Raw genomic sequence first — 19,973 nt, forward strand, 5'->3', positions numbered from 1 at the left:
GAAAGGGACACGGCTGTCCTCAGCGCCACCGGGGGAAAAGGACACGGCTGTCCCTAGTGCCACCCGGCCCGGGGGAGGGGACATGGCTGTCCCCAGTGCCACCCAGCCCGGGGGGGTTTGGGGGGACACAGGGGCTCCTGCCCCGCTCGGTCCTGGGCAGTTTGGGGAGTCCTGGGGGGTCCCCGGTGTCACCGTGAGTGTCCCCAGCCCCTGGTTTGGTGGCACCTGGGGACAGCAGCTTGTCCTGGGGCTTGGTGGTGTCCCCAAGGCTGTGACAGCAGGGAGGTGGCGCTTGGGGACCGGAGTCCATCCTTGAGCCCACACCAGCAGGGAGGGGACACCTGGGGACAGGAGCTTGTCCTGGGGCTCGTCCCCAAGCCTGTGATGGCAGGGAGGTGGCACTTGGGGACCAGAGTCCATCTCTGAAGCAGGGAGGTGGCACTTGGGGACTGGAGAATGTCCTCGAGCTCGGCAGTGTCCCCAAGCCTGTGCCAGCAGCAAGGCGACACTTGGGGACTGAAGAATGTCCTGGGGCTTGGTGGTGTCCCCAACTCCATGTGCCAGCAGGGAGGTGACACTTGGGGACCAGAGTCTTTGCTTGACCCCACACCAGCAGGGAGGTGACACCCGGTGACCGCAGCCAGTCCTGGGGCTCTGTCCTTGTCCCCAGCCCCACACCAGCAGGGAGGTGACACAGTCCTGGGGCTCTGTCCTTGTCCCCAGCCCCACACCAGCAGGGAGGTGACACAGTCCTGGGGCTCTGTCCTTGTCCCCAGCCCCACACCAGCAGGGAGGTGACACCTGGGGACCGGAGCGGCGAGGACAGAGCCAGGCGGGCGTGGGGGGTGTCCGGCTGTCCCCAGGTGTCCCCAGGTGTCCCCAGGTGTCCCCCCGGGGCCTGGCTCACACCAGGTGGCCGCGGCCGTTGATGTAGATGCCGTTGGAGCTGGGCTTGGCCTGCAGCATCCCGTTCTCCTGCACAAAGTGCGTCATGGCCGCCTTGATGGGGTCCCCCCCGCCGCCCCCCTCCTCCTCCTCCTCCTTGGGCTCCTTCCCGCCGGGCGGCGGTGGCACCGCGGGGACAGCGGGGACAACGGGGACGTCGGTCTGCGTCTCGATCTCCCGCACCGTGGAGAGCGTGGAGTAACTGCGGCCCTCGGGCTCCTCGCTCTGGGGACAGGGGACAGGGGACACGTCAGGGGTGCCACGGGGCGAGGGGCGGGGATTGTGGGGACATGGGCACCGTGGGGACAGGGGCACCGTGGGGATATGGGCACCGTGGGGACATGGGGACCGTGGGGACATGGGGACCAGTGGGGATATGGGGACCAATGGGGACATGGGGACCGTGGGGACATGGGGACCAGTGGGGACATGGCATTGATGGGGACATGGGCACCAATGGGGACATGGGGACCAGTGGGGATATGGGGACCAGTGGGGACATAGGCACTGTGGGGACAGGGGCACCAATGGGGACATGGGCACCGTGGGGACATGGCATTGATGGGGACATGGGCACCAATGGGGACATGGGCACCATGGGGACATGGGCACCGTGGGGACATGGGCACCGTGGGGACATGACATTGATGGGGACACAGGGACCAATGGGGACACAGGCACTGCTGGGGACATGGGTGCCACCAGTGACATGGACACCATGGGGACACCGGGACCAGTGGGGACATGGCCACCACGGGGACACGATCAGGACAAGGGCAAGGACAGGGACACCAATGGGGACATGGGCACCATGGGGACATGGACATCACTGCGGGGGACATGGGTGCCACTGGTGACAGGAGCGTCACTGTGGACAGGGACACCGCCAGGAACACAGTGCCCCCCTGTCCCCCGGTGTCCCCCGGTGTCCCCCGTGTCTCACCATGGCAGAGCAGATGCTGGTGCCACGCAGGCTGTCCCCACGCAGGCTGTCCCCACGCAGGCTGTCCCCACGCAGGCTGTCCCCACGCAGGCTGCCCTGGCGACTCTCCGTCCGCAGCTGCAGCGTCTCCTCCAGCTGGGACAGGCTGGTCAGCGCCCAGGACACCCAGGGACACCCACGGACACCCAGGGACACCCACGGACACCCCAAGGACACCCACGGACACCCAGGGACACCCACGGACACCCACGGACACACCAAGGACACCCACGGACACCCAGGGACACCCAGGGACACCCAGGGACACCCCAAGGACACCCACGGACACCCACGGACAACGATGGACACCCAGGGACACCCACGGACACCCACAGACACCCGGGGACACCCACGGACACCCCTGGACACCCACGGACACCCAGGGACACCCCACGGACACCCCTGGACACCCCTGGACACCCCACGGACACCCATGGTCACCCCCCAGTTTGATTCCAGGGACACCCCAGGGACACCCCACAGACACCCCATAGTTTGACCCCATGGACATTCCACGGTCACCCCATGGACACCAACCCAACCCCCCCTTCCTTGGGCACCCCAAGGCCCTGCCCCCCCCACCCCGAGCCCCCCAAACCCCCACCCTGGCCCCCCCATTTCCGTGTCCCCACCTGTGCCCGGGGGTCGCTGCTGTGGCTCGAGTGGAGCCTCCGGATGGAATTTTCCCGGGTCAGCGTCAGCTCCTCCTCGCTGGGGACACGGGGGACACTCAGCGCCGGCCCCGTGTCACCACCCGTGTCCCCTCACGTCCTCTGTGTCCCTCTGTGTCCCCCCGTGTCCCCACACGTCCTGCTGTGTCCCTCTGTGTCCCCCCCCGTGTCCCCACACGTCCTGCTGTGTCATTGTGTCCCCCCGTGTCCCCACACGTCCTGCTGTGTCCCCCCGTGTCCCCACACATCCCCTCATGGCTGTGCCCATGTCCCGCATCCCCTGTGCCATCCCTGTCCCCTGTGTCCTCCCTTGTCCCTCTGTGTCCCCCCGTGTCCCCACACGTCCTGCTGTGTCCCTCTGTGTCCTTCCATGTCCCCTGTGTCCCTATGTCTCTCCATGTACCTGTGCCTCCCAATGTCCCCTCATGTCTCTGTGTCCCCGTGTCCCTGTGTCCCCATGTCCCCCGTGTCCCCACGTCCCTCCATGTCCCCCAATGTCCATCCATGTCCCCTGTGTCCCCATGTCCCCCAATGTCCCCTATGTCCATCCATGTCCCCTATGTCCCCATGTGCCTCCATGTCCCCAATGTCCCCTATGTCCATCCATGTCCCCTGTGTCCCATGTCCCTCATGTCCCCATCTCCATCCATGTCCCCTGTGTCCCATGTCCCTCATGTCCCCATGTCTCCAAGTCCCTCCATGTACCTGTGTCCCCCTGTGTCCCCCCGTGTCCCTGTGTCCCCATGTCTCTCCATGTACCTGTGCCCCCCAATGTCCCCTCATGTCCCCATGTCCCTCCATGTCCCCGTGTCCCCCCGTGTCCCCGTGTCCCCTCCCTTACTACTTCTCGGAGATGCGCTGTGTCTTGCGTTTGTGGTACAGGGTCATGACCACCACGACGATGACGAGGACGCAGAGCAGGACGGCGGCGATGACCCCGACCACCACCACCGAGGCCGACACCAGGTCCACGCGGCGCACCGTGTCCTCTGGGGGCACCCCACGGGGTCAGAGGGCACCCCGAAACGGGGGGGACACCCCACAGGGGTCAGGGGGCACCCCAAACCAGGGGGGACACCCCACGGGGTCAGGGGGCACCCCGAAACGGGGGGACACCCCACGGGGGACACCCCGAACCAGGGGGACACTCCACGGGGGACACCCCGAACCAGGGGGACACCCCACGGGGTCAGGGGGCACCCCGAAACGGGGGGACACCCCACGGGGGACACCCCGAACCAGGGGACACCCCAGGGGGTCAGGGGACACCCCAAACCAGGGGACACCCCACGGGGGTCAGGGGGCACCCCGAAACGGGGGGACACCCCATGGGGGTCAGGGGCACCCCAAAAAGGGGGGACACCCCAAAGGTGTCAGGGGACACCCCAAAAGGAGGTGTGGGACAGTGAGTGGTGGGTGACCAGTGCATGGGGATGGACAGTGAGAGGTGTCAGAGGGACGGAGAGAGGGACGGACAGAGGGATGGACGGATGGACGGATGGACGGATGGATAGATGGATGCGTGAGCAGGAATCAGGAGGCATCACCCAGATGGGTGAGGGGACAGAAGGGCGGATGAGTGGACGGAAGGACGGAGGAGTGGACAGAAGGACAGATGAGTGGACAGAAGGGTGGAGGAGCGGACAGAAGGATGGAGGAGTGGACAGAAGGATGGATGAGCGGACGGAAGGGTGGATGAGTGGACAAAAGGGCGGATGAGTGGACAGAAGGACGGATAAGCGGACAGAAGGGCGGATGAGCAGGCAGTGAGTAAAGCCCGGCTGGATGAGTACACGATGAGTGGACGGGCGTGGAAGGGGGACGGACCTCGGTGGGACGGGCACAGGATGGGAGGGACAGACGGATGAATGGACGTGTGGACGGACAGATGGGTGGGGGGATGAGTGAGTGAGTGAATGGATGGATGGATGGACAGATGGACGGGTGGACAAGTGGATGAATGGACAGATGGGTGGGTGGACAGAGGGATGGATGGATGGATGGATGGATGGATGGATGGATGGATGGATGGATGGATGGATGGATGATGAATGAATGGATGGAAGGATGGATGATGGATGGATGGATGGATGGATGGATGGATGGATGGATGGATGGATGGATGGAGGGATGGATGGATGGAGGGATGGATGGATGGATGGATGATGAATGAATGGATGGAAGGATGGATGATGGATGGATGGATGATGGATGGGTGGATGGATGGTCAGATAGACAGACGGACACACAGACAGATGCAGAAACCGAGCCCAGCCCTCCCCTCACCCACCCTCTCCCTTCTGCCAGCGCCCCCCTCGTTGTGTCCCCGCCGCCTGTCCCCACCTGTGGCGCGTCCCCGGATGCTGACGTTGGCCCGGGCCTCCTTGGCGGCCACCCGGTTGGACACTCGGCACACGTAGTCGCCGGCGTCGGCCACGGCCAGCGGCCGCTGGAACAGCAGCGTGTCCCCCTTGACCCTGACACCCGCGGGCAGCGGCGCGTCCACCCTGCGGGGACAGCCCAGTGTCAGCCCCGGGGACAGCCCTGGTGACAGCCCCAGGGACAGCCCTGGTGACAGCCCCGGGGACAGCCCTGGTGACAGCCCCGGGGACAGCCCTGGTGACAGCCCTGGTGACAGCTCCCAGTGTCAGCCCCGGGGACAGCCCTGGTGACAGCCCCGGGGACAGCCCTGGTGACAGCCACGGGGACAGCCCTGGGGACAGCCCCGGGGACAGCCCTGGGGACAGCCCCGGGGACAATCCCGGTGACAATCCCCAGCGACAGTCCCCAGTGTCAGCCCCGGTGTCAGGCCCCAGTGACAGCCCCGGTGTTAGCCCCGGGGACAGCCCTGGTGACAGCTCCCAGTGTCAGCCCTGGTGACAACACTGGTGACAGCCCCGGTGACAGCCCCAGTGTCAGCCCCAGTGACAGCTCCCAGTAACAACCCTTGGTGACCGGCCTGGTGTCAGCACCTGGTGTCAGCTCTGGTGACAGCCCCCGGTGTCAACCCCGGTGACAGCTCCCAGTTTCAGACCCCGGTGACACCCCCAGTGACACCCCCGATGATACCCCCCGGTGACAGCTCCTGATGACACCCCCCGGTGCCACCCCCCCCGGTGACAACCCCCGGTGCCAGCCCCGGTGCCACCCCCCGTCCTGTCCTGCCCGGGCGGTGGCGGTGGCGGCGGTGCCATCAAAGCCGGCGGTGCCGGTTCCCACGGGCGCCGCCCAGCCGGGCCCCGCGGGGCCTGCCCGGGCACGCGGCACTGCCGGGCCCAGCCACGGCGGCACCGGCACCGGCACGGCCCGGGCGGGGCAGCGACTGGGGGAGGGGAGGTGTGGCACGGACAGGGGGACACGGCAGGGACAGGGGGACATGGCTGGGACAGGGGGACATGGCAGGGACAGGGGGGACATGGCAGGGACAGGGGGGACATGGCTGGGACAGGGGGATGTGGCACGGACAGGGGGGACACGGCAGGGACAGGGGGGACATGGCTGGGACAGGGGGATGTGGCACGGACAGGGGGGACACGGCAGTGACAGGGGGACACGGCAGGGACAGGGGGATGTGGCACGGACAGGGGGGACACGGCAGTGACAGGGGGACACGGCAGGGACAGGAGGACGTGGCAGGGACAGGGGGACGTGGCAGGGACAGGGGGACACGGCAGGGACAGGAGGACGTGGCACGGACAGGGGGACATGGCAGGGACAGGGGGACGTGGCTGGGACAGAGGGACACGGCAGGGACAGGGGGATGAGATAGGGACAGGAGGACACAGCAGGGACAGGGGGATGGGTTAGGGACAGGGGGACACGGCAGGGACAGGGGGATGGGTTAGGGACAGGGGGACACAGCAGGGACAGGGGGATGGGTTAGGGACAGGGGGACACGGCAGGGACAGGGGGATGTGGCAGGGACAGGGGGACACGGCAGGGACAGGGGGATGTGGCAGGGACAGGGGGACACGGCAGGGACAGGGGGACACGGCAGGGACAGGGGGACATGGCTGGGACAGGAGGATGTGGCAGGGACAGGGGGACACGGCAGGGACAGGGGGGACATGGAAGGGACAGGGGGACATGGAAGGGACAGGGGGGACACCAGCACAGACAGTGGGGACATAGCAGGGCCATGGGACAGGGACACAGTCAGGGGGACACAGTGGGGACAGAGCTGGGGCAGGGGACACCACAGGGACACCACAGGGACACGAATATGCTCAAGACCGTGTTGGGGACACAGCCATGCTCTGGGGAAATGGGGGGACACAAGCGAGGGGATCCAGGGCAGGGGCCCGTGGGGAGGTGACGGGGGTGACAGGGGGTGACAGGGGGTGACAGTGGCCTCACCGTGTCCAGTTGTAGGTCGGGGGGGGGTTGCCGTCCCCCAGGCAGGTCAGCGCCGCCCCCTCCATCCCCTCCTGCCACTCGGCCGTGTGGCCCAGCACCGAGGCGTCCGACAGGTCTGGGGACACCGAGGGGACAGTCAGGGGACAAGGTCCCGCTGTGCCCCCCACGGCCACAGTGTCCCCCCGTGTCCCTCATCCTCCTCATGCCCAGTGTCCCACCCTCCGTGTCCCCAAGGTCCTCTGTGCCAGCACCCCCCAGTGTCACCTGTGTCCCCACGCTCCCAACACCACCTGTGTCCCCCATGTCCCCAACACCCTCTATGTCCCCTGTGCCCAGGATGTCCCCAACGCCCTCCGTGTCCCCAGTGTCCTCCACACCTCTCAATATCCCCAATGCCTCCGTGTCCCTCAAGGCTCTCCATGTCCCCAGTGCTCATCGTGTCCCCAAGACCCTCCATGTCCCCATGTCCCCAGTGCTGCCCCTGTCCCCAAGACCCTCCATGTCCCCAATGCCCATTACACCCCATGTCCCCTACACTCTCCATGTCCCCTGTCAAGCCCCATGTCCCCAACACCCTCCATGTCCCCCATGTCCCCCATCACCGCCCATGTCCCCAACACCATGTCCCCAATGCTCTCCACACTCCCCATGTCCCCAACACCCTCCATGTCCCCCAACGTCCCCCACACCCCCAATGTCCCCAACACCCTCCATGCCTCCCATGCCCCCGTCACCCCCAATGTCCCCAACACCCTCCATGTCCCCCAATGTCCCCACCACCCTCCATGTCCCCCACACCCCTCATCACCCCCAATGTCCTCAACACCCTCCATGTCCCCCAATGTCCCCAACACCCCCAATGTCCCCAACATCCTCTATGTCCCCCATGCCCCCTGTTACCCCCAATGTCCCCAACACCCTCCATGCCCCCATCACCCCCAATCACCCCCAATGTCCCCAACACCCTCCATGCCCCCAATGTCCCCAACACCCTCCATGTCCCCCATGCCCCCCCACAACCCCCATGTCCCCAATACCCCCAATATCCCCCACACCCCCATCACCCTCAATGTCCCCCACACCCCCTGTTACCCCAATGTCCCCAACACCCTCCATGCCCCCAATGTCCCCAACACCCTCCATGTCCCCCATGCCCCCCCACAACCCCCATGTCCCCAATACCCCCAATATCCCCCACACCCCCATCACCCTCAATGTCCCCCACACCCCCTGTTACCCCAATGTCCCCAACACCCTCCATGCCCCCAATGTCCCCAACACCCTCCATGCCCCCAATGTCCCCAACACCCTCCATGTCCCCCATGCTCCCATCACCCCCAATGTCCCCAACACCCTCCATGCCCCCCACACCCCCAATGTCCCCAACACCCTCCATGCCCCCCACACCCCCCCCACCCCCAATACCCCCCCCACCCCCCGTCCCCTCCCTGCCCGCACAGGCGACGCTGAGCAGGTGCGTGATCCTCTTCTCGTGGCGCAGCCCGGGGTGCTCCACCACGCAGGTGAGGCTCTTGCCGTTCATGCTGCGCCCGGGCACCAGGAAGAACTCGCTGGTGACGGAGGCGGAGCGCGCGTGGGCCGAGCGCCGCGTGGCGTTGGTGCCGCGCACCTCGGTCTCCCAGCGCACCGAGGGCACCGGGCTGCCCTCGGCCGTGCACGACGCCGCCAGCGTGCGGCCCTGGCCCTCCTCCAGCGGCGGGCCCGGGTTCAGGATGGGCAGCGGCGGCACTGCCGGGGGGGACAGGTGGGGACGTCGGTGGTGGTGGTGGTGGAGCGGGGGGTGTCCACGTGGCACCGGCGTGCCCGTTGTGTGCCCAGAGTCCCCAAATCGCCCATGCCCGTGGTGTCCCCTCTACTCTCCACGTGCCCCATGTCCCCTGTGTCTCCCACACCGCCACGTCCCGCATGTCCCATGTGCCCCATGTCCCCTATCCCATGTCCCCCATGTCCCCTGTGCCCCCCATATCCCCCGCATGTCCCATGTGTCCCATGTTCCCTGTGCCCCCCATCCCTGTCCCACATGCCCCCTGTCCCCCATGTCCCCTGTGCCCCACATGTCCCCTATGTCCCCTACACCCCCCATGTCCCCTGTGCCACCCATACCCCCCCATGTCCCCTGTGTCCCACATATCTCCATGTCCCCCATGTCCCCTGTGCCCCCCATACCCCCTGTGTCCCCCATGTCCCCCATACCCTCCATATCCCTTGTGCCCCGCATGTCCCCCATGTCCCCTGTGCCCCCCATACCCCCCATGCCCCCTGTGTCCCCATGTCCCCTGTGCCCCGCATGTCTCCCATGTCCCCTGTGCCCCCATACCCCCTGTGTCCCCCATGTCCCTCATACCCCCTGTGTCCCCCATACCCTCCATGTCCCCCGTGCCCCACACGTCCCCCATGTCCCCATACCCCCCCATACCCCCATGTCCCCCATGTCCCCACACCCCCCATGCCCTCTGTGCCCCCTATCCCTGTCCCACATGTCCCCTGTCTCCCATGCCCCCTGTGCCCCCCATACCCCCATGTCCCCATACCCCTCCCCATCCCCCATGTCCCCCATGCCCCCCCGTACCCCCATGTCCCCCATGTCCCCCACACCCCCCATGTCCCCCATGCCCCCCATACCCCCATGTCCCCTGTGTCCTCCATGTCTCCCACACCCCCATGTCCCCTTGTCCCCCCCGTGTCCCCGTGTCCCCTGTCCCCCCCACACCCCCATGTCCCCCTGTCCCCCCCATGTCCCCTATGCCCCCCACACCCCCATGTCCCCCATGCCCCCTGTGCCCCCCATGCCCCCTGTGCTCCCCATACCCCCATGTCCCCTGTCCCCCCCACACCCCCATGTCCCCCCTGTCCCCCCCGTGTCCCCGTGTCCCCTCTGCCCCCCACACCCCCATGTCCCCCGTGTCCCCCCTGTCCCCCCGCTCACCCAGCACCCGCAGCGTGAGGCGCCCCTCGAAGCTGCCCATGGGGAAGGTGATCAGGTGGCACTCGTAGTCGCCCTCGTCGCCCTGCACGGCGTTGCGCAGGACGATGGCGCCGTCGCCCAGGTCGCCGTGGCCGTGGCGGAGCACGCGGCCCGCGAAGGGCTCCTGCACGTGCTCGCCGTGCTGCGGGTTCAGCACCGCCACCTCGGCGGGCGCCGCGCCCGGGCCGCGCTTCAGCCACGTCACCTGCACCACCTGCTCCTGCTCCTGCGCCCGGTACCGGCACGGCAGCACCACGTCCTGCCCCAGCACCGCCGTCACGCTGCGCGGCACCTCCACGCGGCCGCCGCCTGCGGGGCGAAAGGGACACCTGTCACCTGGGGGACACCTGGGGGACACCACCTGGGACACCTGTGTGTGGGTACAGGCACCTCCACGTGGCCGCCGCCTGCGAAAGGGACACCTGTCACCTGTGTGTGACACCTGGGGGACACCTGTGGCACACCTGTGACACCTGAGGGACACCTGTGGCACCTGTGTGTGACACCTGGGGGACACCTGGAACACCTGGGGGACACCTGAGGGACACCTGTGTGTGAGTACAGGCACCTCCACGCGGCCGCCGCCTGCAAAAGGGACACCTGTCACCTGTGTGTGACACCTGGGGGACACCTGTGGCACCTGAGGGACACCTGAGTGGGACACAAGGGGGACACCTGTGTGGGTACAGGCACCTCCACGCGGCCGCCGCCTGCGAAAGGGACACCTGTCACCTGGGGGACACCTGTGGCACCTGTGTGTGACACCTGGGGGACACCTGAGGGACACCTGTGTGTGTACAGGCACCTCCACGCGGCCACCACCTGCAAAAGGGACACCTGTGGCACCTGGGGGACACCTGTGTGACACCTGTGACACCTGGGGGACACCTGTGGCACCTGAGGGACACCTGAGTGGGACACAAGGGGGACACCTGTGTGGGTACAGGCACCTCCACGCGGCTGCTGCCTGAGAAAGGGACACCTGTCACCTGTGTGGGACACCTGGACGACACCTGTGGCACCTGGGGGACACCACCTGGGACACCTGGAGGACACCTGAGTGGGACACCTGAGTGGGACACCTGAGTGGGACACTTGGGAGACACCATCTGGGACACCTGTGACACCTGGGGGACACCACCTGGGACACCTGTGTGTGACACCTGTGTGACACCTGAGTGGGACACAGGGGGGGACACCTGGGGGACACCTGGAACACCTGTGACACCTGGGGGACACCACCTGGGGGACACCACCTGGGGGACACCACCTGGGGGACACCACCTGGGGCACCTGCGTGTGACACCTGTGTGTGGATACAGGCAACTCCACGCAGCCACCGCCTGTGGGACAAAAGGGGACACCTGTGACACCTGGGGGGCACCCGTGACACCTGAGGGACACCTGTGTGTGACACCTATCTGGGACACCTGGAACACCTGAGGGACACCTGAGCGGGACACCTGTGACACCAGGTGTGGCAGCAGGTGTGATCCCAGGTGTGCAAGGGGCTGGGGGACGGCCATGTGTCCCCTGTGCCACCACCTGTGGGCACCAGGTGTGATCCCAGGTGTGTGAGAGCACACCTGGGCACACACACACACACATCTGGGCACACTCACACACACCTGGGCACACCTGCACAGGGCTCAGGGCACACCTGGGCACACCTGCACAGGGCTCAGGGCACACCTGGGCACACCTGGGCACACCTGCACAGGGATTGGGCACACCTGGGCACACCTGAGCCCACCTGAACAGGGATTGGGCACACCTGGGCACACACACACACATCTGGGCACACCTGCACAGGGCTCTCAGGGCACACCTGGGCACACCTGGGCACATCTGGGCACACCTGCACAAGGGTCTGGTACACCTGGGCACACCTGAACAGGGATTGGGCACACCTGGGCACACCTGCAGGATTTGGGGTTCAGGTTGGGGGGTCGGCTGCGATCTGGGGTGCAGATTTGAGGTGCAGGATCTGGGGTGCAGTTTTGGGGACTGGCTGAGGTTTTTGAGGGCAGGTTTGGGGTTGAGAATTTGGGGTGCAGATTTGGGGTGCGGGATGTGAGGGGCAGAATGTGGGGGGCAGATTTGGGGTGCAGATTTGGAGGTGCAGGTTTGGGGTGCGGGATTTGGGGTGCGGGATTTGGAGATGCAGATTTTGGGTGCCGGATTTGGGGTGCCGCATTTGGGGTGCAGCTTTGGGGTGCGGGATTTGGGGTGCAGGTTTGGAGAGGCAGATTTGGGGTGCGGGATTTGGGGTGCAGGATTTGGGGTGCAGATTTGGGGTGCAGATTTGGGGTGCAGATTTGGGGTGCGGGATTTGGGGTGCGGGATTTAGGGGGCAGATTTGGGGCGCAGATTTGGGGTGCGGGATTTGGGGTGCGGATTTGGGGTGCAGGTTTGGAGGTGCAGATTTGGGGCTCATTAGGCGCCTTTGGGTTCGAGTTTGGGGTGCGGGATCTGGGGGGGCTGCTCGGGGTGGGGGTCGAGCTGCATTTTTGGGGGCGCATTTTTGGGAGGGGGCGTGTCCGGGGGCGTGTCCCGCAGCTTTGGGGGCGTGTCCCGCCTCGCCGCCGCCGCCAGAAGCGGCCGGGCCGGCCCGTCCAGCCCAACCGGCCGGGACGGATCCCGCGCTGCCGCCCCCGCCGAGCCCCCCGGGGGCTCCCCAAAATGCCCCCCACCACCCCAACCCCCCCGAGGACCCCCCGACTCATTAACCCTTTCATTAATTACCCCTCAGCCTCCCCGCGCCGCCCCCACGTGCCTCAGTTTCCCCGAGAGCCGCCGCGCCCGCAGAGCGAACGGGAAGCCCCGGATTGGGGGGGGGTCCCGGGAGGGCTCCGGAGGGGTCCCGCGGGGGTCGCGGCGGCCGAGGGGCGGTTCTGGGGTTCCGTGGGGAGGTTCCCCCCTCGGGGCGTCCCCACCCAGCGGGGCCCGAGCGCGTGGGAACCGGCGCGGGGAACCGGCTGAACCGGCCCCGCGGCCCCCACGCCCCGGCCGCGCGGGGGGGGCGGGGGGGGCCAAAACAGCCCCGGCAGCGGAGACCGGGGGGTCCCGGGGGCGGGGGCAGGGTGGGGGGGGTCACCCCAAACTCCCACGGGGGTCCCCGTGGGGGCAGAGCCCCGCGTGGGGGGGGGGGGGGAGCCGCTCGGGGCGGTTTTTTCCCACGGGGACGCGCCCTGTCCCCTCACCCCGGGGGGGGGGACACACGCGTGGAGGGGACCCCCCCCAATCCCAAAAAAGCGCTCGCACGCGCGTGGGAACCCCTTGCACACGCGTGTGCGCCCCACGCCCCCGCAGGGCTCCAGGGAGGGCGCGGGGACCCCCCGAGCCCCCCCCCCACCCGCCGTGGGGTGCGGGTCTCGCGTGGGGGAGGGGGGGATCAGCACCTCCCGGTGGTCCCCAGCCGATTCCCACGGGTCCCGAGGGGAAACTGAGGCACGGCGGGGGAGGGTGGGGCGGGGCAGAGCCGGGGACCCCCCCCGGGACATCCCGGTGTCGCCGTTCCCACGGTTTGTCCCCCCCACTCCCACCCCGGCTGTCCCCAAACGGGTCCGCGCCCCCCGCGTGCCCTGAGGGGGGAGCGGAGCCCACGCAGAGGCGCAGGTGCGCACCCACGGGCACGCGCGCAGGTGTGCGCGCACACGCGTGTGAAGCGCCCGCGGCGCTGCCCCCATCGTCCCCCCCCCCCCCAATCTCCGACCCCCGCGGGCACGCGCACGGGACGCACGGACACGCGCACGGACACGCGCACGGACAGACGGACACGCGGGGCCGCAGGTGCACACGCGAGCGCTCCCACGTACACACACGCACCTGCACACGCGTGTGCGCGCACACCTGCGCGCGCCCCCGCCGCTCCCCCCGCCGTCCCGGTTTCGCCCCCTCCCCGCTGCGGGGCAGCCGCTGCCCTCCCCCGGTCCCGGTTCGGCCTCTCCGGGAGCTGCCGGTGCCCCCGGGAGCTCCGGGCTGGCCCCGGTACCCCCGAGCCGCGGCGCCGGTCGGGGAGAACCGTGGGAGCCGCTCCCGCCCCCGGCCCGCCCCGCAGCCGGGACAGCCGGTGCCGTTCCCGGTGCCGTTCCCGGTGCCGTTCCCGGTCCCCATCCCGGTGCCGCTGTCCCGTGCCCCTTACCGGTCACGGCGAGCAGGAAGCCGAGCAGGAGCACGGGCGCCCCGGGCCGCATCCCGCGGGGCTCCATGCGGAGCGCTCCGGGCTCACGGCGCGGCTCGGGCCCCGGGCAGCACCATCCGGGCCGGAACGGGACCCACCGGCACCGCCGGGACAGCCCGGGACAGCCCCGGGACAGCCCCGGGACGGCCGGGCACAGCCTCGGCGGCTCCCTCCGTGCGGGACCGGGCGGGACCGGGAACCACCGGGAGCCACCGGGAAGCACCGAGGGGCTCCGGGCTGAGCCTGGCCGGGACCGGGCGGGACCGGGGCCGATCGGGCCGAGCCGGGCCGGTGGCGGCGGAGGGGCCGGTGCTGCTCGGCTGCGGGACGGCACCGGGGCAGGGGCGGGGCGGGGCGGGGCCGGGGAGGGCGGGGCCTGGCGGGGCGGGGCAGGGGGCGGGGCCGGGCGGGGCGGACCGGTCCGGCAGGTCCGGCCGGGGGCGGGGCCGAGGGCGCGGCCTTAAAGCGGCGATGGCCGCGGGGGGAGCGGTGGGGCCACACCCGGCGCGGGGAGCGGCGGCGGCCGGGAGCGCTCCCAGTGCTCCCAGTGCCCCCAGTGCCCTCCGTGGACCTCCCAGTGCCCCCAGTGCCCTCCGTGGACCTCCCAGTGCCCCCAGTGCCCTCCACGGACCTCCCAGTGCCCCCCATGGACCTCCCAGTGCTCCCAGTAACCCCCCCATGGACCTCCCAGTGCTCCCAGTAACCCCCCCATGGACTTCCCAGTGCTCCCAGTAACCCCCCATGGGCCTCCCAGTAACCACCCATGGGCCTCCCAGTGCTCCCAGTAACCCCCCCATGGGCCTCCCAGTGCTCCCAGTAACCACCCATGGACGTCCCAGTGCTCCCAGTAACCCCCCATGGGCCTCCCAGTGCCCTCCACGGACCTCCCAGTGACCACCCATGGCACCCCCAGTGCTCCCAGTAATCCACCATGGATCTCCCAGTGTTCCCAGTAACCCCCATTTCCCTCCCAGTGCCCCCCAGTGCCCCCCATATCCCCCCCCAGTCCATTCCCGCCCCTCCCAGTGCTTCCAGTAACCCCCAAACTCTTCCCATTCCCCACCCCAGTATATCCCAGTTCCTTCCCACACCTGGGGGCCGTCACCGACACCCCCAAAAGTTTTAGGGATCCCCGAATTTCCCCCAGGGAAACCCACCGGGAGCTGGGGAGGGAGGGGGGGGGCGTTTATTGGCACAGCAAAAATTGGGAAATTCGGGAAAAACCGGGAACGGGAACGGGGGGAGGATCAGCAGAGGCCAGACCCGGCTGAGCACACTCGGGGGACCCCAAAACTGAGGGTGGGGAGGACGGGGCCCCCTCCAGGACCCCTCAGGATCCCCCAACTTCGGAGCTCTCCGGGGACGGGTCCTTGGAAGCGGAGCAGATGTGGAAAATCCCTGGGGGTGGGGGGGAGGGAAAGAGGGGGATTAGGGAACCCCAAAAAAATTGGGGGGATCCGAAATCCCACCCCCTGCAGAGCCCGGACACAGCTCAGGGCAGGGATGGACACCCCGACCCCCGTGACCCCCCCGTTACCGTGACCCCCCCTCCCTCCTCCGTTCCCGTTTCTCACCCCGTTCCGCTGCCCTCCCCCCGTTTTCCCTCCCGTTCCTGTGCTCCCCCCAATTCCCCGCGTTACCGTGACCCCCCAAATCCCCGTTACCCCCATCCCGTTCCCTCCTATTCCCGTTTCACCCCCGTTCCCGTTTCCCCCCCACCGTTCCGGTGCCTCCCCCCCCGTTCCCATTCCCGTTCCTGCCCCCACCCCAAATCCCTGTTCCGGTGACTCCCCGTTTTCCCCCCCGTTCCGGTGCCCCCCCCTCCCCATTCCCATTTCCCGTCCCCGTTCCCCTCTCTGTTCCCGTCCCGGTTTCCCCCCCCCGTTCCCGGTTCCCGCTCCCGGTTCCGGTGCCGGTACCGGCCGAGCCCAGCAGCGCCGCCGCCACCCAGGCCAGGATGAAGGACCAGGAGAAGCTCCAGGAGCTGCGGGGGGGCCCCAGCAGGGCCAGGGCCCCCCCCGAGCCCAGCCCGAGCCCCAGCAGCGCCAGCAGCCCTGGGGACACGGGGGACAGGGACAGGGGACAGCAGGGACAGGAGTGACAATAGAGCGGGGACAGGGGACAGGGACAGCGGGGACAGCGGGGACAGGGGACAGGGACAGGAGTGAGAATAGAGCAGGGACAGGGGACAGCAGGGACAGGGGACAGGGACAGGGGACAGGGATAGCAGGGACAGCGGGGACAGGGGACAGGGACAGGAGTGAGAATAGAGCAGGGACAGGGACAGCAGGGACAGGGGCAGGGACAGAGGACAGGGGACAGCAGGGACAGGGACAGGAGTGACAATAGAGCAGGGACAGGGACAGCAGGGACAGGGGACAGGGGACAGCAGGGACAGGGACAGGAGTGACAATAGAGCAGGGACGGGGACAGCAGGGACAGGGGACAGTTTGGGGCAGGGACAGCAAAGCAGGGACAGGAGACAGCAGGGACAGGGGACAGCAGGGACAAGGACAGGAGTGACAGTGGAGCAGGGACAGGGGACAGCTTGGGACATTGATGATCCCCAAATTCCCACCCTACAGGGACAGGGGACAGCTCGGGGCAGGGGTGACACTCCCAGCACGGACAGGGGACAGCTCGGGGCAGGGGTGACACTCCCAGCACGGACAGGGGACAGCTCGGGGCAGGGGTGACACTCCCAGCAGGGACAGGGGACAGCCCCGATGTCCCCAAATCCCTGCCCAGCCCAGCGCTGCCGCCCTGGGGACAGTCCCCAACCCCCGTGTCCCCCGTGTCCCCCCGTGTCCCCAGATGTCCCCAGATGTCCCCACGTACCTGCCAGCAGCAGGGTGGCCCCGGCCGCCCGCTCCCGCTCCCGCCGGGCCCCGCCGGTCCCCAGGGGCAGCCCCAGGACGAGCCCCGCGGCCGCGGCGACAACCGAGAGCAGCAGCAGCGCCCGGGTGGCCTCCAGGAGCGCTGGGAGGGGACACGGCGTGGGGACACCGCGGGGACACGCGGGTGACACCCCCGCTTCCCATCTCCGGGGGACACCCGCGGGGGACAGCTCTGGGGTGACACCGCCGGGGACATCGGGGACACCGCCAGGGGTGGGGACGTTGGGGACAGGGATGGATCCTCCCGGTTCCCGCCCCCTTGTCGCCCCCGGGCGTACCTGGGGTGGTGGCGTGGGGGTGGCACTGTCCCCCGAGGCAGCCGTGCCACAGCCCCAGGCTGGCCGTGCCCCCCGGTGCCCGCCGCTGTGCCCAGAACGGGGTGGCGGTGGCGGCCACCAGCAGCGCCAGGCCACTGGCACCGCACAGCGACCCCCCCAGCGGCATCCTGCGGGGACACGGGGACAGCTGGGGACGGCTGGGGACAGCGTGGGGACAGCCTGGGGACAGCCTGGGGACACGGGGACAGCCTGGGGACAGCCTGGGGACAGCCTAGGGACAGCCTGGGGACAGCCTGGGGACACGGGGACAGCATGGGGACAGAGTAGGGACAATGTGGGGACCCAGGGACAGGCATGGGGACACGGAGAAAATGTGGGGATGGTGCGGGGACATCTCTGGGGGACACGGGGACAGGCGTGGGGACAGCGTGGGGATGTCTCTGAGGGACACAGGGACAGGTGTGGGGACAACAGCAGGGACATAAGGACAGCGTGGGGACACAGAGACAGCATGGGGACAGCGGGGAGAGTGTGGGGACATCTCTGGGGGACACGGGGACAGCGTAGGTACAGTGGCAGGGACTGTCCCCAGGATTTCATCTCATGGGGACACAGGGGACACCCGTGGGGACATCCCTGGGGACATGGGGACACCCGTGGGGACATTCCTGGGGGAAGGGGCTACACGGGGGTGGCGCCTCTGGGGACACGGGGGACGTCCCTAGGGGACAGCAGGGGGGGAGGCAGGGGTGGGGACATTGGGGACAGACATTGGGGACATTGGGGACACTGGGGACTCACCCGCCGTCAGCAGCCGCGGTGCCGCTGGCCCATGGCCGCCTGTCCCCGTGTCCTGCTGTCCCCCGGGAGGGGACAGGGCCCCCGGCACGTGGCACTGCCATTGTTGGGGACACAATGGGGGAAGGCTCTGGCTGCTGAGGTGGCACGAGCCTGTCCCCAGGCGGGTGACACCGCGGGGGAGGGGGGGACACGGACGGGGGACGCACCCCTGGTGACACGGACGGGTCCTGCCAGCGCCTTGGGGACAGCGGGTGACATCCCCGAGGGCAGGGCCAGCCCAGGAAGGGCTCGGGACCCTGCCCGGCTGGAGAGGGGACACTGGGGACATTGGGGACAGAGGGGACATTGGGGATATGGGGACACGGGGACATCGGAACAGGGACGCTGGGGACATTGGGGACAGCGGGGTCAGGGACACTGGGGATGGGACATTGCGGACAGAGGGGACATAGAGACATTGGGGTCAGGGGGATGGGGACACTGGGAACATGGGGACATTGGGGACACGGGGACAGCGGGGTCTGGGACGCTGGGGACACTGGGGGGACACTGCGGTCAGGGACATTGGCGACATGGGGATACACACAGGTGTCAGTGCCCGCAGGCAGGTGGCAGCAGGAGGGCCCCGGTGACAATGGCGGTGACAACGGTGACGATGCCGCGGCCGCCGCGCGGGGGCGCCCCGGAGCAGGGGGGGCTGCAGGGGGCACCTGGGGGGGGGCGACAGGGGGCGACCCTCAGGGGGCTGCACCCCCAAATCCTACAGAGACCCCACAGAGAGACCCAGGGGGGTCCCAGGGGTGTTCTCGGGGGTCCCGGGGATCCCGGGGGTGTTCCCGGGGGTCCCAGGGGTGATCCCGTGGGGAGTCCCGGGGGTCCCGGGCAGGACTCTCGGGAGGGGTCCCGGGGCTGTTCCCGAGGGGGTCCCAGGGGTGTTCTCGGGGGTCCCAGGGGGTCCCGGAGTGTTCCCGGGGGGTCCCGGGGAGGTCCCGATGTGTTTCCGGGGAATGGTCCCGGGGGGGTTCCCTGGGGGTCGCGGGGGTCCCGGGCAGGACTCTCGGGAGGGGTCCCGGGGGTCTCAGGGTTGATGCCGGGCTGTTCCCGGGGGTCCCGGGGCTGTTCCCGGGGGGTGTTCCCGGGGGGGGGTCCCAGGGGTGTTCTTGGGGGTCCCAAGGTGATCCCGGGGCTGTTCCCGGGGGTCCCGGGGGCTCCCGTGGGGTCCCGGGGCTGTTCCCGGGGGTCTCAGGGTTGGTGCCGGGGCTGTTCCCGGGGCTGTTCCCGGGGGTCCCGGCGGGGGTCCCGGGGGTCTCACCGTGCGGCAGCCGCAGTGTGACGCTGCCGCAGGCGCAGTCGCTGTCCCCCAGCAGCAGACACGTGAAGGTGCCACTGTCCCCTCCCCGCACGTCCCGCAGCTCCAGCGACACGGGGGCCACATCGGCGGCGACACCGGCGGCGACACCGGGGGCCACCAGCGCGGCCCTGGCACCGTACGGGGGGTGGCAGCGCGGGGGACCCCGGCCCCGGGCGCACACGGGGACAGCGGGCGCGGCGGGGTCACCCCGAAAGTGCCACCGCACTGTCACCAGGCGGCCCAGGGGCGCGCCCGCCGCGGGACAGCCCAGGGTGACACTGGCGCCCAGGGTGGCGTTGGCCACCGCGAGGCCACCGTGGGGGCTGCGACACTGCTCGCAACCTCCCGAGGGGTCACCGGGACCTGGGGACAACGGGGAGTGTCACCGGGGAGTGGCGCTGGAACCGTGGTGGCGTTGGGGACAGCGGGGACAAGGAGGGGGGGGGGTGTGTCCATGAGGAGACCCTGGAGGTTGTCACCGTCCCATGGGCGGGGGGTGACACTGCTGGGGGACGCTCGGGGA

General features: G+C 68.8%; 3 protein-coding genes across 4 annotated transcripts in view; 1 reads left to right on the forward strand and 2 right to left on the reverse strand.

The window, feature by feature from the left end:
* The window catches only part of S100A10 (S100 calcium binding protein A10), a 109,427-nt gene that overhangs the window by 46,785 nt on the left and 42,669 nt on the right, over window positions 1–19,973 (forward strand). The window lies entirely within an intron of this gene.
* Window positions 904–14,151, reverse strand: NECTIN4 (nectin cell adhesion molecule 4; the record flags this gene model as incomplete). Its single annotated transcript, XM_084223187.1, has 9 exons — window positions 904–1,170; window positions 1,889–2,023; window positions 2,560–2,638; window positions 3,440–3,587; window positions 4,942–5,105; window positions 6,955–7,069; window positions 8,413–8,703; window positions 9,902–10,249; window positions 14,085–14,151. 9 exons carry the CDS (start codon window positions 14,149–14,151, stop codon window positions 904–906), a joined length of 1,614 nt encoding a protein of 537 aa, XP_084079313.1.
* LOC311163832 (lens fiber membrane intrinsic protein-like) lies at window positions 15,454–17,464 on the reverse strand (the record flags this gene model as incomplete). Its single annotated transcript, XM_084222960.1, has 4 exons — window positions 15,454–15,521; window positions 16,043–16,177; window positions 17,016–17,102; window positions 17,299–17,464. The coding sequence occupies 4 exons, from the start codon at window positions 17,462–17,464 to the stop codon at window positions 15,454–15,456; spliced, it is 456 nt and encodes a 151-aa protein (XP_084079086.1).

The sequence above is a fragment of the Fringilla coelebs genome (genome assembly GCF_963513975.1).
Source record: "Fringilla coelebs genome assembly, chromosome: 29".
Taxonomy (NCBI): domain Eukaryota; kingdom Metazoa; phylum Chordata; class Aves; order Passeriformes; family Fringillidae; genus Fringilla; species Fringilla coelebs.